Source organism: Gymnodraco acuticeps, unplaced genomic scaffold (genome assembly GCF_902827175.1).
Source record: "Gymnodraco acuticeps unplaced genomic scaffold, fGymAcu1.1, whole genome shotgun sequence".
Classification (NCBI taxonomy): domain Eukaryota; kingdom Metazoa; phylum Chordata; class Actinopteri; order Perciformes; family Bathydraconidae; genus Gymnodraco; species Gymnodraco acuticeps.
In genome coordinates this window covers 36,641-53,756 of record NW_022990732.1, presented here as the reverse complement: position 1 = coordinate 53,756, position 17,116 = coordinate 36,641, and the positions used below count along the sequence as shown (strand labels likewise).

The 17,116-nt window shown below is 46.6% G+C and overlaps 1 protein-coding gene across 1 annotated transcript; it reads left to right on the top strand.

Annotated features, from left to right (window-relative positions):
* Positions 1-2,660: 2,660 nt before the first annotated feature.
* LOC117556502 (UPF0687 protein C20orf27 homolog) lies at positions 2,661-16,807 on the top strand. Its single transcript, XM_034231833.1, has 6 exons — positions 2,661-3,071; positions 4,069-4,135; positions 4,356-4,495; positions 5,793-5,946; positions 15,020-15,145; positions 15,936-16,807. The coding sequence occupies exons 2-6, from the start codon at positions 4,117-4,119 to the stop codon at positions 16,034-16,036; spliced, it is 540 nt and encodes a 179-aa protein (XP_034087724.1). The 5' UTR covers positions 2,661-3,071; positions 4,069-4,116; the 3' UTR covers positions 16,037-16,807.
* Positions 16,808-17,116: the final 309 nt, after the last annotated feature.

Sequence of the window (17,116 nt, the reverse complement as noted above, 5' to 3'; positions counted from 1 at the left end):
CCGCGATCCCAACTGTCTGTTATCAGCCTGCAGCCAGGGAGGAGGAGGAGAAGTGTGTGTGTGTGTGTGTGTGTGTTGTGTGTTGTGTGTGTGGTTGTGTGTGTGTGTGTGGTGTGTGTGTGTGTGTGTGTGTGTGTGTGTTGTGTGTGTGTGTTGTGTGTGTGGTGTGGTGTGTGTGTGTTGTGTGTGTGTGTGTGTGTGTGTGTGTGTGTGTGTGTGTGTGTGTGTGTGTGTGGTGGTGTGTGTGTTGTGTGTGTGTGTGTGTGTGTGTGTGTGTGTGTGTGTGTGTGTGTGTGTGTGTGTGTGTGTGTGTGTGGTGTGTGTGTGTGTGTGTGTGTGTGTGTGTGTGTGTGTGTGTGTGTGTGTGTGGTGTGTGGTGTGTGTAGGTTAATTTGGACCAATCAGCCTGGTCATAGCTCTGGGCGTGGCTACTGGGTATCCCTACGTAGCTATACCCAGGAAGCAAACAATGGAAAAAGATAAATGTCCAACGAGGCGTTCTGGGGCAGCATAGACAGATCTTTTCTGTGTTAGAGTTTTACTCCCTACATGGTGTACTTTGAGGGTTTGTGACTCTGCAGACCTTTACATGCAGAAAAACCTTCATAACACACAAGGGGACGGGTAAGAATCAAATCAAAATCAAATCAAGTTTTATTTATATAGCACATTTATAAACGATTTTCGGTCGAGCCAAAGTGCTGTACATATAATAAAAATAGCCTACAGTAGAGACACTTTACAGCAAATACAACAGCACAGATTGTTCAGAATGAGAAAAACGACACCCTCTGTCCTTAGACCCTCACATCGTACAAGGAAAAACTTCCAGAGAAAACCCACAGTTTAAGGGGAAACATGGGAGAAACCTCAGGGAGAGCAACAGAGACAGGTTTAGCCACGACCCGAAGTCCACGACTTAATCCAGAACTCAGGATAGAGGATCCAAGACACAGGACTACAGCAAGAGGATCAGCCTCGACTCCGGATCCCGGCGTAGATATAGATACAAAACAAGAAAAAAGATTTGGCTGGGTTAATCGGAACAAGAGAATACACAGACACAGACAGAGAGGGAAAAGGTCATTGGATAAAAGTTATTCTTGATAACCCTCTAGAAAGATCTCATGAACTTCCCCAAGAACCGGAAAAGCATGACATGTCTCCTTTAAGAGAAATACAAAATAATGTTGTTCTGCATGGCAGCCTCTGTGCTGATCACACTGCAGTGTGGAGCCCAGCTCAGTGTGGCTGCACACACACCGTGCTGCTCTGCTCTTCATTCTGACTCTATAGCAGCTATAGGGGACTTTTCTAGGATTTACTTCCTACATTTTTATAGAAGGTGTGTGTGTTTACCTGTTTTTGGGGACCTAAGTGATAATAATAATAATAATTAATAATAATGTCAAGTAAATTGTGTATTTTTGCACTTGAGTTTGGTACACTTTGCAGTGAGACACCAGACTTTCACTAAATGGTGCTTTCCTATGTGCTACTGATGTTTTATAAATGTGTGTGCGTACTTCTGAGCCAACAAACCACACAAACCTTTCATACTTTGACTGGAACACTACTCCCCCATTTCCCCCCATGTATCTGTGTGTACATGTTTTTTTGATTACATGTGAAGCAGGTATGCATAATTATTGTACAGATAATTTCTCACACTGTGTGTGTGTGTGTGTGTCAAAATATGTTAAATAATTTAAGAAATTATAAACCTAAGTTCCTAACTGATGAAAGTATGTTAATGCAAGTCTAATAACACTCTTTTATTATTCATCACTGTATTACCAGTTGTCTTTTTTAGATTAAATAAGTGGATCTGCTCACTCATTACGTATATATTAACCTTTACTGAAATTCCGTTTCCACACTTTTTTATACACAGATGGTACAAATACACAAATATATGGCCAACAAAACCATGAATTTTGCTTTTAAAATGACAAAGAACGTCCTTAAAAGTGAAATCCGAATTAGTTGTAATTGCAATCCTAGTATTAGGAGTAGCCTAGTGGGCAAAGCTCTCAAAGCTCCAGTCCACACCACTTTGTCCAATTGGGGAATTGAACCAGCGACCATCCTGTTCCAAAGTAAAGTCCTTACAGACTGTCGCCTGTACATGTCATCGAACAAAATAAAATGTTTGTCACTGCTATAACATTAATCCATATGAAAACAATTGCCAGCATACCCCTCTGGATATGTTTACCATGTCAACAAATAATATTTTACACAGCTCTGTATTGTAAGATAAAAAAATGTAGTTTTAACTGAAAGTATATAATACAGAGGTTTCTGTTTGGTGTGTACAGTGGAATGGAGTAGAGGCTTTTATTCCTAAACAATATCAATATACATTAAAAAGTATCAATCTTCCTATCATAATTCTTTATTGGCCGGAAATGCAATATTAAATCACATATACTGTATAAGACCACATGTAAAGGCAGGAGCTCTAAGTTTGGGCAGCTTTCAAACAAAGTGCAAGAGTCAGTACATACAGTCTATGGTGCAGTGCCTTGCTTAAGAGCACCCTGAGCCTCAGGAGGTACTTCTCAATGTTCTAGTCCACACCACTTGGTCCAATCGGGGACTTGAACCAGCGACCTTGTTGTTACCAAGCCAAGTGCCGACAGCCTGCTCTGAGCAGTCTATGGCAGCAGTCACATATGGTGTCGGCTCTGTTTTTGGCGCCACCCTCTGACCTCTGTCTGCTTTAGAATGCAATTGAATAATAAATAGCCCGTGTAGTTAGGGTGTAGCTCTGATGTAGCGTTTGTGTAGCTAGTATTACTACAGACTTTAGCTGCTAGCTGCTGGCCACACGGCGCAAACGCCAGGCGCGTGTCCGCTGAGGAGGACACGCTCTCGCGCATGAAGCATCACGGGCCACGGCAGAGCCATTTTAGCTGCTGATCACTCGCGGGACACCTGGGACGGGCGGGACAGAGACTCACAGGGAATACCAGTAAAACGCATGGCTGTGTCACACTGTGAGAAGAGAAGCGACATGTCCTCGCTGCTGTCCCTGGTGTAGAGAGGCTCCACCGGCGGCACTAACGGTACGTACCTGTGTATGTATCCCGGCCTGTGGTCGGGATGCTGAGGGGATGGGAGGGTCTCTGTGTTTGGACCCTTGGAGCAGGGAGGTGCCTTCTGTCTTTTACTGCAGTAACAACAAATCCTCTGTGCTTTACTGTCCACCCTGTTTGGACTTTAGAATGAACAAATGCTCATTTTCATTACAGTGTTCCAAAAGCCACTGTTTTTATGTGAGGATGTTTGGCTCTGTTTGGCGGAGAATACATGCACATGGGTCATTCCACAGTTGGAAGACAATTGAACATAACTTTTAAAAAATGAACCCTTTACCCATATTTGTATTATGTATTTGAGAAAAAAAAATGAACTATTTAATCTAACTATACATATAAAACACATTTGTGTTCATTTTGAGTTATTGTTAAGGAAAAGGGTTAATGGTTGCAACCATAACATGCTTAGGCTCCCAGGTGCCAATACAAAAAGGCAATTCCTGTTCTGGGATTACAGTAAATTATATATATAAACATTTAATTATACTAAAGATAATAAATGAAACTGCAGAAAATGCAACTCTGCAAATCAATGCTAACGTTAGTGTTTACCTCTTGTGCAGAATACAATGCTAGTTTTTGATATATTCAATCATTTGAAACCACTTTTCCTACAAATGTATTTACATTTGATCAAAGGCCAATTATATTATTTAACACAACAAATGCATGTTTTAGCTTTTTGGACATGGGTTATTGGAACATTCTGGAAGGACCCACATGCCATTACTTTTGCATAGATATGAAAAATAAATCTGGATAAAGAATGTAGGCTTTGATTACATTTCATCGCATATGCTGACTAAAGGTCCTCAACATCTAAGATAATCTATTCATAATAGTTACTTGAAATATTTCAACTTTTTATGGAATCAATAGGAATAATAACTGTATTGGTGTCACTCTGCTGTCATTTGTTTCCACACTTCCTGAAAGCATGACCCTGTCTCTGTGTGTCTGTTAGTGGGGAGGACAGTGATGACAACACTTCCCATTTCCTAACCAGGTTACCATGGCATCAGGAAGAAAAGGTAAGTTTGACCCGTGCCTTCATACTGACAGTCATGACAAATAAACATTTACATGAGACATCATTATTCCTGTTTCTATTTGCAATCCCTTGAGAATTTGTGTTGTTGAGTTTATTTCACTTCCTGCTCTACATGTATAAAACCTTCATGATTTAGCTTTTTTGAACACCTTGTTGTATTTCTCTATTCATTATAATCATATCCACCTCTTCGTCACCAGGATCCATCTCGAAGGCCGGTGGGGTGCGTTTCCCTGACGACGACGACGAGCCCCCCGGCTCTCCGTCACGGAGAGACGACGAGCTCAACCTCAGTACCCTCATCGCTGTGCTGGAGAAGGATGGAGGCTACCTGGTCAAGGTGTGTGTGTGTGTGTTTTATCTTTTCACATGAAGCAGCTTTACAATTTGATAAGGGCAGTGGTGTAAAGTAAAGTACATTTACTCAAGTACTGTACTTAAGTACAATTTTAAGGGGCTTGTACTTTACTTGAGTATTTAAATGTTCTGCTAGTTTGTACTTCTACACCACTACAATTCAGAGGTAAATGTTACTCCACTGTATTTATTTAATCCCTTTAGTTACTTTACAGATGTGGATGAATGATGTGAAATCTAATCAAGTGTTGAATCAGACTTTAGTTCCACCTGGAGTAAATCCACAAGCTACCCTGCAGTATACAAAGTCATTCAAACTAGCTGCACCTTCACTAGCTTTGAGAACACTTTCATGATCAATCATTATAAAACATATCATATATATTATTCTGAAATGGGCCAATCTGCACAACGACTACTTTTACTGTCGCTACTTTCACTATATTTTGATGAGAATACTTTTCTACTTTTACTTAAGTGTTCCTACACTCTTGTACTTCTACTTTTACTTAAGTACACAATCTTAGTATTTCCTCCACCTCTGGATAAGGGTTATTCCACAATGAATGTATCATCTTATTTCAGTCTATCATAGTCTTTAAGAAATGGTGGGTTTACGCTCAAGCAATATATTGCCCTAATGCCTAATCAAAGACAACGTATATGTTTGTTTGTAGCCTTTATTTAACCAGGTGAAGCCCCTTGAGATCAAAAGATCTCTTTTTCAAGGGAGACCTGCAGGACATTAGTTACACATGTAACATAAAAACAACAGAACAACAATAAGGATGACATACAACATACAATAAGGATGACATACAACATAACAATAAGGATATAATAATATACTATTTATATCGGCAGATTGGTAGAAATACAAGTCAGCACTGAAATTTGTTTGTTTGTAGCCTTTATTTAACCAGGTAAAATCCCATTGAGATCAACGATCTCTTTTTCAAGGGAGACCTGCAGAGTTCCCAAACTCTTTCATTTTCAACGAGTCCTGTTAGCATAGCACAATTATATCCAATTATTAGGGAGGGAAAAGCTCCTTCAGGTGGACCTTATCAAAATGATTTCCATGTTATGTGTTAATGTAAAAACAAAAGAGCAATAGGGCTGTTGCATGGCTCACTTGGTGTTTAAATCTGGTCTGTGGAAGCTTTATGCGTATGGAATGAGCCGTATGTGTGGAGAAGTGTACTTTAGTGCCACCTGGGTCAGATATAACGATATAATGTCTGTCCCCCCCTCCCTCCCACTCCAAACCTCCTCTCCAGGCTGGTTTCCTGAAGAGCCACCACTTGTATGAGATCGTCTTCACGGTCCCAGGCGTCCCCACTCTGGGTAAAGAGCTCTCCTGCCTCCCTTCCTCCTCTCCCAGCCGGAAGTTCCCCAGCCTCCGGGTGCAGCGCATCACCTCCACACCGGAGGGTGAGTGAGGCACCATCACACTTTCATCAGGAGTTAGGAGGGGGACACAGTGACCAATGAGCTGGATTTATTTCAAATAACCAATGAACAAAATGTAAAAAGGACCATGGGATTACTTTCTAGTCTTTTAAACTAACAGGGAAACGTGGTAAACGTAGCAAACCTCAGCAAGAGACACTCAATGTGTTGAATGTCAGCCATCTGCTGAACTACAGTAACAAAAACCACTACACTGGGAATATGATATGAAACAGGAAATATATGCTGTATAAGTACATATACTGGGAGATGAATTATGCATGATAAGCATTTGTTAGCAGTCCGTTAGCATAGCATTGGCTATCTGTACGAATGACTCTTTAGTTGTCATTAAACCTGTAGATGTGAAAGTCTGTACCCCCTCATTTGTAAAGATGACATGGGCCTCGGCCTCCAAATATTAAAGATTTAAAATGACCGACAGGTGTAGACAGTCGGTAACAGTGATCGCTCCGTACTTCTCTTAACTCATATGTACAGATGTCATTAATTCACTTTTCTTTTAATAACACTCCTCTCTTTCTGAGGGCTTTTATATTTCACATGTACTTTATTCATTTTGGATACAAAACTGCTGACAGATGACCAGAACCGCTGATACTGTATTAATGGGTACAGCTGATGCTATAGACGCTCCAAAGATGGCTGCGACGCCCCAGAATACACTGCGGTTCCCATTCCCTATTGCAGTGACACAAATCAGTCACAGATCACTAAATCTTAATGAAAACAATCTTAGCTAACGCTGTATCATCACTCTCTCTGACTTTCTATCTCCTCACCTCACATACTAGGCCAGCTATACGCTATAAAGTGCAGCTGAAGCACAGGTAGAAGACACACCACTGCACTGCAGGACTTTGCTGAGTGAATCAGGAATATCACTGGCCCTCACCTTGCTCTTTCTACGTCAGTCCATTGTCTAACGCCCTCACCTTGCTCTTTCTATGTCAGTCCGGTGTCTAACGCCCTCACCTTGCTCTTTCTACGTCAGTCCGGTGTCTAACGCCCTCACCTTGCTCTTTCTACGTCAGTCCATTGTCTAACGCCCTCACCTTGCTCTTTCTACGTCAGTCCATTGTCTAACGCCCTCACCTTGCTCTTTCTACGTCAGTCCGGTGTCTAACGCCCTCACCTTGCTGTTTCTACGTCAGTCCGGTGTCTAACGCCCTCACCTTGCTCTTTCTACGTCAGTCCGGTGTCTAACGCCCTCACCTTGCTCTTTCTTCGTCAGTCCGGTGTCTAACGCCCTCACCTTGCTCTTTCTACGTCAGTCCGGTGTCTAACGCCCTCACCTTGCTGTTTCTACGTCAGTCCAGTGTCTAACGCCCTCACCTTGCTCTTTCCTTCGTCAGTCCGGTGTCTAACGCCCCTCACCTTGCTCTTTCTTCGTCAGTCCGGTGTCTAACGCCCTCACCTTGCTCTTTCTACGTCAGTCCGGTGTCTAACACCCACACCTTGCTCTTTCTACGTCAGTCCATTGTCTAACGCCCTCACCTTGCTCTTTCTACGTCAGTCCGGTGTCTAACGCCCTCACCTTGCTCTTTCTTCGTCAGTCCAGTGTCTAACGCCCTCACCTTGCTCTTTCTACGTCAGTCCATTGTCTAACGCCCTCACCTTGCTCTTTCTACGTCAGTCCAGTGTCTAACGCCCTCACCTTGCTCTTTCTTCGTCAGTCCAGTGTCTAACGCCCTCACCTTGCTCTTTTCTACGTCAGTCCATTGTCTAACGCCCTCACCTTGCTCTTTCTACGTCAGTCCGGTGTCTAACGCCCTCACCTTGCTCTTTCTTCGTCAGTCCAGTGTCTACGCCCTCACCTTGCTCTTTCTACGTCAGTCCGGTGTCTAACGCCCCCTCACCTTGCCTTCTTCTTCTTCGTCAGTCCAGTGTCTAACGCCCTCACCTTGCTCATTTCTACGTCAGTCCGGTGTCTAACGCCCTCACCTTGCTCTTTCTACGTGTCTAACGCCCTCACCTTGCTCTTTCTACGTCAGGTCCATTGTCTAACGCCCCTCAACTTGCTCTTTCTTCGTGAGTCCGATTCTAACGCCCTTCACCTTGCTCTTTCTACGTCAGTCCATTGTCTAACGCCCTCACCTTGCTCTTTCTACGTCAGTCCATTGTCTAACGCCCTCACCTTGCTCTTTCTTTCTTCGTCCAGTCCTGGTTTCTAACGCCCTCACCTTGCTCTTCTACGTCAGTCCGGTGTCTAACGCCCTCACCTTGCTCTTTCTACGTGTCTAACGCCCTCACCTTGCTCTTTCTACGTCAGTCCATGTCTAACGCCCTCACCTTGCTCTTTCTACGGTCAGTCCGGTTGTCTAACGCCCCTCACCTTGCTCTTTCTACGTCAGTCCGGTGTCTAACGCCCCTCACCTTGCTCTTTCTACGCCAGTACGGTGTCTAACGCCCTCACTTTGCTCTTTCTACGTCAGTCCGGTGTCTAACGCCCCTAACCTTGCTCTTCTACGTCAGTCCGGTTGTCTAAACGCCCTCACCTTGCTCTTTCTTTGTGTCTAACGCCCCTCACCTTGCTCTTTCTTCGTCAGTCCATTGTCTAACGCCACTCACCTTGCTCTTTCTACGGTCAGTCCGGTGTCTAACGCCCTCACCTTGCTCTTTCTACGTGTCTAACGCCCGCACCTTTGCTCTTTCTTCGTCAGTCCATGTCTAACGCCCTCACCTTGCTCTTTCTACGTCAGTCCATTGTCTAACGCCCTCACCTTGCTCTTTCTACGTCAGTCCGGTGTCTAACGCCCTCACCTTGCTCTTTCTACGTCAGTCCGGTGTCTAACGCCCTCACCTTGCTCTTTCTACGTCAGTCCGGTGTCTAACGCCCTCACCTTGCTCTTTCTACGTCAGTCCGGTGTCTAACGCCCCTCACCTTGCTCTTTCTACGCCAGTCCGGTGTCTAACGCCCCTCACCTTGCTCTTTCTACGTCAGTCCGGTGTCTAACGCCCTCACCTTGCTCTTTCTACGTCAGTCCGGTGTCTAACGCCCTCACCTTGCTCTTTCTACGTGTCTAACGCCCTCACCTTGCTCTTTCTACACCAGTCCAGTGTCCAACGCCCTCACCTTGCTCTTTCTACGTCAGTCCGGTGTCTAACGCCCTCACCTTGCTCTTTCTACGTGTCTAACGCCCTCACCTTGCTCTTTGTACGCCAGTCCAGTGTCTAACGCCCTCACCTTGCTCTTTCTATGTCAGTCCAGTGTTTAACGCCCTCACCTTGCTCTTTCTACGTCAGTCCAGTGTCTAACGCCCTCACCTTGCTCTTTCTACGTCAGTCCGGTGTCTAACGCCCTCACCTTGCTCTTTCTACGTGTCTAACGCCCCTCACCTTGCTCTTTCTACGTCAGTCCAGTGTCTAACGCCCCTCACCTTGCTCTTTCTACGTGTCTAACGCCCTCACCTTGCTCTTTCTACGTCAGTCCGGTGTCTAACGCCCTCACCTTGCTCTTTCTTCGTCAGTCCGGTGTCTAACGCCCTCACCTTGCTCTTTCTTCGTCAGTCCGGTGTCTAACGCCCTCACCTTGCTCTTTCTACGTCAGTCCAGTGTCTAACGCCCTCACCTTGCTCTTTCTACGTCAGTCCGGTGTCTAACGCCCTGACCTTGCTCTTTCTACGTCAGTCCAGTGTCTAACGCCCTCACCTTGCTCTTTCTACGTCAGTCCATTGTCTAACGCCCTCACCTTGTTCTTTCTATGTGTCTAACGCCCTCACCTTGCTCTTTCTACGTCAGTCCGGTGTCTAACGCCATCACCTTGCTGTTTCTACGTCAGTCAGGTGTCTAACACCCTCACCTTGCTCTTTCTACGTCAGTCAGGTGTCTAACACCCTCACCTTGCTCTTTCTACGTCAGTCCAGTGTCTAACGCCCTCACCTTGCTCTTTCTACGTGTCTAACGCCCTCACCTTGCTCTTTCTACGTCATTCCGGTGTCTAACGCCCTCACCTTGCTCTTTCTACGTGTCTAACGCCCTCACCTTGCTCTTTCTACGTCAGTCCGGTGTCTAACGCCCTCACCTTGCTCTTTCTTCGTCAGTCCAGTGTCTAACGCCCTCACCTTGCTCTTTCTTCGCCAGTCCGTTGTCTAACGCCCTCACCTTGCTGTTTCTTCGTCAGTCCGGTGTCTAACGCCCTCACCTTGCTCTTTCTTCGCCAGTCCGGTGTCTAACGCCCTCACCTTGCTCTTTCTACGTGTCTAACGCCCTCACCTTGCTCTTTCTACGTGTCTAACGCCCTCACCTTGCTCTTTCTACGTCAGTCCGGTGTCTAACGCCCTCACCTTGCTCTTTCTACGTCAGTCCGGTGTCTAACGCCCTCACCTTGCTTTTTCTTCGTCAGTCCAGTGTCTAACGCCCTCACCTTGCTCTTTCTACGTCAGTCCGGTGTCTAACGCCCTCACCTTGCTCTTTCTTCGTCAGTCCAGTGTCTAACGCCCTCACCTTGCTCTTTCTACGTGTCTAACGCCCTCACCTTGCTCTTTCTTCGCCAGTCCGGTGTCTAACGCCCTCACCTTGCTCTTTCTACGTCAGTCCAGTGTCTAACGCCCTCACCTTGCTCTTTCTACGTCAGTCCGGTGTCTAACGCCCTCACCTTGCTCTTTCTACGTCAGTCCGGTGTCTAACGCCCTCACCTTGCTCTTTCTTCGTCAGTCCAGTGTCTAACGCCCTCACCTTGCTCTTTCTACGTCAGTCCGGTGTCTAACGCCCTCACCTTGCTCTTTCTTCGTCAGTCCAGTGTCTAACGCCCTCACCTTGCTCTTTTTACGTGTCTAACGCCCTCACCTTGCTCTTTCTTCGCCAGTCCGGTGTCTAACGCCCTCACCTTGCTCTTTCTACGTCAGTCCGGTGTCTAATGCCCTCACCTTGCTCTTTCTTCGTCAGTCCAGTGTCTAACGCCCTCACCTTGCTCTTTCTACGTCAGTCCGGTGTCTAACGCCCTCACCTTGCTCTTTCTACGTCAGTCCAGTGTCTAACGCCCTCACCTTGCTCTTTCTTCGTCAGTTCAGTGTCTAACCCCCTCACCTTGCTCTTTCTACGTCAGTCCGGTGTCTAACGCCCTCACCTTGCTCTTTCTTCGTCAGTTCAGTGTCTAACGCCCTCACCTTGCTCTTTCTACGTCAGTCCGGTGTCTAACGCCATCACCTTGCTGTTTCTACGTCAGTCAGGTGTCTAACACCCTCACCTTGCTCTTTCTACGTCAGTCCAGTGTCTAACGCCCTCACCTTACTCTTTCTACGTCAGTCCAGTGTCTAACGCCCTCACCTTGCTCTTTCTACGTGTCTAACGCCCTCACCTTGCTCTTTCTACGTCAGTCCGGTGTCTAACGCCCTCACCTTGCTCTTTCTACGTGTCTAACGCCCTCACCTTGCTCTTTCTACGTCAGTCCGGTGTCTAACGCCCTCACCTTGCTCTTTCTTCGTCAGTCCAGTGTCTAACGCCCTCACCTTGCTCTTTCTCGCCAGGTCCGTTGTCTAACGCCATCACCTTGCTGTTTCTTCGTCAGTCCGGTGTCTAACGCCCCCTCACCTTGCTCTTTCTTCGCCAGTCCGGTGTCTAACGCCCATCACCTTGCTCTTTCTACGTGTCTAACGCCCTCACCTTGCTCTTTCTACGTGTCTAACGCCCTCACCTTGCTCTTTCTACGTCAGTCCGGTGTCTAACCGCCCTCACCTTGCCTCTTTCTACGTCAGTCCGGTGTCTAACGCCCTCACCTTGCTCTTTCTTCGTCAGTCCAGTGTCTAACGCCCTCACCTTGCTCTTTCTACGTCAGTCCGGTGTCTAACGCCCCTCACCTTGCTCTTTCTTCGTCAGTCCAGTGTCTAACGCCCCTCACCTTGCTCTTTCTACGTGTCTAACGCCCTCACCTTGCTCTTTCTTCGCCAGTCCGGTTGTCTAACGCCCTCACCTTGCTCTTTCTACGTCAGTCCAGTGTCTAACGCCCTCACCTGCTCTTTCTAAGTCAGTCGGTGGTCTAACGCCCTCACCTTGCTCTTTTACGTCAGTCCGGTGTCTAACGCCCTCACCTTGCTCTTCTTCGTCAGTCCAGTGTCTAACGCCCTCACCTTGCTCTTTCTACGTCAGTCCGGTGTCTAACGCCCCTCACCTTGCTCTTTCTTCGTCAGTCCAGTGTCTAACGCCCTCACCTTGCTCTTTTTACGTGTCTAACGCCTCCTCACCTTGCTCTTTCTTCGCCAGTCCGGTGTCTAACGCCCTCACTTGCTCTTTCTACGTCAGTCCGGTGTCTAATGCCCTCACCTTGCTCTTTCTTCGTCAGTCCAGTGTCTAACGCCCTCACCTTGCTCTTTCTACGGTCAGTCCGGTGTCTAACGCCCTCACCTTGCTCTTTCTACGTCAGTCCAGTGTCTAACGCCCTCACCTTGCTCTTTCTTCGTCAGTTCAGTGTCTAACGCCCTCACCTTGCTCTTTCTACGTCAGTCCGGTGGTCTACGCCCTCACCTTGCTCTTTCTACGTCAGTCCAGTGTCTAACGCCCTCACCTTGCTCTTTCTTTGTCAGTCCAGTGTTTTTAACGCCCCTCACCTTGCTCTTTCTACGTCAGTCCGGTGTCTAACGCTCTCACCTTGCTCTTTCTTCGTCAGTCCATTGTCTAACGCCCTCACCTTGCTCTTTCTTCGCCAGTCCGGTGTCTAACGCCCTCACCTTGCTCTTTCTACGTCAGTCCGGTGTCTAATTCCCTCACCTTGCTCTTTCTACGTCAGTCCGGTGTCTAACGCCCTTACCTTGCTCTTTCTTCGTCAGTCCAGTGTCTAACGCCCTCACCTTGCTCTTTCTTCGTCAGTCCGGTGTCTAACGCCCTCACCTTGCTCTTTCTACGTCAGTCCAGTGTCTAACGCCCTCACCTTGCTCTTTCTACGTGTCTAACGCCCTCACCTTGCTCTTTCTACGTGTCTAACGCCCTCACCTTGCTCTTTCTTCGTCAGTCCGGTGTCTAACGCCCTCACCTTGCTATTTTCTACGGTGTCTAACGCCCTCACCTTGCTCTTTCTACGTCAGTTCCGGTGTCTAACGCCCTCACCTTGCTCTTTCTACGCCAGTCCATTGTCTAACGCCCTCACCTTGCTCTTTCTACGTCAGTCCAGTGTCTAACGCCATCCTCACCTTGCTCTTTCTACGCCATTCCGGTGTCTAACGCCCTAACCTTGCTCTTTCTACGTCAGTCCAGTGTCTAACGCCCTCACCTTGCTCTTTCTACGTCAGTCCGGTGTCTAACGCCCTCACCTTGCTCTTTCTACGTCAGTCCAGTGTCTAACGCCCTCACCTTGCTCTTTCTACGTCAGTCCAGTGTCTAACGCCCTCACCTTGCTCTTTCTACGTCAGTCCGGTGTCTAACGCCCTCACCTTGCTCTTTCTACGTCAGTCCAGTGTCTAACGCCCTCACCTTGCTCTTTCTACGCCAGTCCGGTGTCTAACGCCCTCACCTTGCTCTTTCTTCGTCAGTCCAGTGCCTAACGCCCTCACCTTGCTCTTTCTTCGTCAGTCCGGTGTCTAACGCCCTCACCTTGCTGTTTCTACGTCAGTCCGGTGTCTAACGCCCCTCACCTTGCTCTTTCTACGTCAGTCCGGTGTCTAACGCCCTCACCTTGCTCTTTCTACGCCAGTCCGGTGTCTAACGCCCTCACCTTGCTGTTTCTACGTCAGTCCAGTGTCTAACGCCCTCACCTTGCTCTTTCTTCGCCAGTCCGGTGTCTAACGCCCTCACCTTGCTGCTTCTACGTCAGTCCAGTGTCTAACGCCCTCACCTTGCTCTTTCTACGTCAGTCCAGTGTCTAACGCCCTCACCTTGCTGTTTCTACGTCAGTCCAGTGTCTAACGCCCTCACCTTGCTCTTTCTACGTCAGTCCGGTGTCTAACGCCCTCACCTTGCTGTTTCTACGTCAGTCCAGTGTCTAACGCCCTCACCTTGCTGTTTCTACGTCAGTCCGGTGTCTAACGCCCTCACCTTGCTCTTTCTACGCCAGTCCGGTGTCTAACGCCCTCACCTTGCTGTTTCTACGTCAGTCCGGTGTCTAACGCCCTCACCTTGCTCTTTCTACGTCAGTCCAGTGTCTAACGCCCTCACCTTGCTGTTTCTACGTCAGTCCGGTGTCTAACGCCCTCACCTTGCTCTTTCTACGTCAGTCCGGTGTCTAACGCCCTCACCTTGCTCTTTCTACGCCAGTCCGGTGTCTAACGCCCTCACCTTGCTGTTTCTACGTCAGTCCGGTGTCTAACGCCCTCACCTTGCTCTTTCTACGTCAGTCCGGTGTCTAACACCCTCACCTTGCTCTTTCTACGTCAGTCCGGTGTCTAACGCCCTCACCTTGCTCTTTCTACGTCAGTCTGGTGTCTAACGCCCTCACCTTGCTCTTTCTTCATCAGTCCGGTGTCTAACGCCCTCACCTTGCTCTTTCTACGTGTCTAACGCCCTCACCTTGCTCTTTCTACGTCAGTCCGGTGTCTAACGCTGAACAGAAGTAAACAGGCTACACACAATCATGAGTAGAAATCAGAGCTGGAAGAAAGAGCTAGAGCTTGCCTTGTACTTAAATAAAAGTAGAAATACCAAAGTGTAGGAATAAAAGTCCTGCTTTCAAAATTACTTACTTAAGTAAAAGTACAAAGTATTTGCATCTAAATATACTTAAAGTAGTCATTGTGTAGATTGGCTCATTTCAGAATAATATCTGTTTTGATTATAATTATTGATCATTACAATGTTATCACAGCTGGTGAGGTGGAACTCATTGTAATGACTTTATTTACTGCAGGTCCAGGTGGAACCAAAGTGTGATTTAAGTGTTGATTATATTGTTTATCATTAATCTATATCTGCAAAGTAACTAAAGTTACTACATAAATGTAGTGGAGTAGAAGTACAAAGTAGCAAAAGATGGAAATACTCAAGTAAGTACCTCACAATTGTATTTAAGTACAGTACTTGAGTAAATGTGCTTAGTTACCTACATCTAGGGTACACATCTAAATAGTGTAAGCAAATGTAAATGTGATGAAGCCTCTCCCTCTCACAGGGGGGGTGAAGGTAACCTGTGAGTACAGGACTCACCAGGAGGGGGTGCTGCAGGAGGAGCTCACTCTGGCGACCAGAGGGCGGAAAGGAAGCCAACTGAAGGTCACCTTCCAGGCCAAGGTCATCGGTAGGTGCCCACAGACACACACACACACACACACACACACACACACACACACACACACACACCACACACACACACACACACACACACACACACACACACACACACACACACACACACACACACACACACACACACACACACAAACTGGTAAAGGAGTAAAAGTAGAACATTTACCTCTTATTTTTTATTTTTTTTTATTTTTTATTTTTACCTTTATTTAACCAGGATAGGTCTCATTGAGATTACAAATGTATTTTTCAAGAGAGTCCGGGCCCAAGAATGGTAACAGCACAGTTACAGACCATTTTAAAACACACAATCACAACACAGTCAACAAGTTAGCCAAAGCATTTACAGGCACAGCGGCCTGCTTCAAGGTCATTTACCTCTGAATTGTAGAAGAGTAGAAGTCCAAAGTAGCAGAAAATGGAAACACACACAGTACAAGTCCCTTAAAGTTGAAACAAAGACTGGGATAGAGTTTCAACCAAGTACTTTCGACAGAAGCAGCCGGCAAAGTTGGTCCGACTGTTGTTTATATGCGGTGCCGGCTTGAACAGGTCACATGATCTGATCACGCCGGCGTGACGGTCGACTCCAAAGGGTTAAGTATAGTACTTGAGTAGATTTACTTATTTGCTTTCCAGCACTGCCTCAAAAATATGCTGCCTGCTTCTTTGTTGAAAGAGTCCTTGGGATAAGCCCCATAATGAATGCAGCAGTGTCCTGATCAAATGTCCTGTACAAAGTGTAATACTTAAAGCTCTCTTTACTTACTCCCTCTGTACAGACCATCAGCATGGGACCCCCATGCTGATGGAAGGGGTGAGGTGTCTCGATGCTCGGAAAGACAGCAACTCAAGACGCAGCAGCGATCATGAGAAGAAGTGATGGAACGATATACTCACATATCCTGAATATGTCTGTACCACAGTGTCAGAGGAGGAAGCGTGGGAACACCAACATGTGGTCTGCAAATAAGAAACAGCTTCATTTGACTGGGAAATAATGTCTGTCACGCTTTGTTCTGTTATTGTGGTATTCCACATTTTGGAAAATAACAGCTCAAACAAATACTGTAGTCAAAATAAATATACAAAATATATGCTGATCATGAAGCAAAAAGCTAAAGTACAAATGACAATCGCAAGTACAGTACACCAGCAGTCATCACTAGCAGCTTACGCACACACGCACGCACGCACGCACGCACGCACGCACGCACGCACGCACGCACGCACGCACGCACGCACACACACACAATAAGCCACTGCCTGGAAAATAAATTCATGATCAGCACCACTCAATTATTTGTCTAGCTTTTAACCAAGTAAAGACAGTAGGCTTGCACAATGATGCTGGTGCAAATATCAATGTTACTAGAGTTTTAAGGGGGGTCTGATCACAGCCAGTCATTACCTGTTAAAGTCTCAGAGGCTTCAGAAATGACCTTATGTTTTATTTTGTATTATGTGTTTATCAGGCAATACACTTAACTTAAAGGGCCCATGTCATGCTTTTCCGGTTATTACCCGTCCCCTTGTGTGTTATGAAGGTTTTTCTGCATGTAAAGGTCTGCAGTCACAAACCCTCAAAGTACACCCTGTAGCGAGTAAAACTCTTAACACAGGAAAGACCTGTCTGTGCTGCCCCAGAACACCTCGTTGGAGATTTCTCTTTTTCCATTGTTTGCTTCCTGGGTTCTGTGACGTGTGAACTCCCAAATCAACAACAAATGACCGGATTGGCTCAAATGGACCAATCCGCGGAGCTCCTCCCACACCAGGGTCCCTTGGCTAACTAACAGGGAGTCCCCATTGACTTGCATAGAGCTCCCTGAACGCTAGTAATAGACGAGTTGGGATGGCGGAGAAATGCTCTCTGCAGACCCATGCTCACAGCGTTATAAACCTTCTTCTTTCTCAATATCAAGCGACACTTATTGTTTTTACTTCGGCTGTGAGTGTTTGT

Excerpts from the sequence above, each read along its gene's own strand:
- LOC117556502 (XM_034231833.1), top strand. Across the intron at positions 5,947-15,019 it reads CATCACCTCCACACCGGAGG|GGGGGGTGAAGGTAACCTGT; the intron begins GTGAGTGAGGCA and ends TCCCTCTCACAG. Across the intron at positions 15,146-15,935 it reads CTTCCAGGCCAAGGTCATCG|ACCATCAGCATGGGACCCCC; the intron begins GTAGGTGCCCAC and ends CCCTCTGTACAG.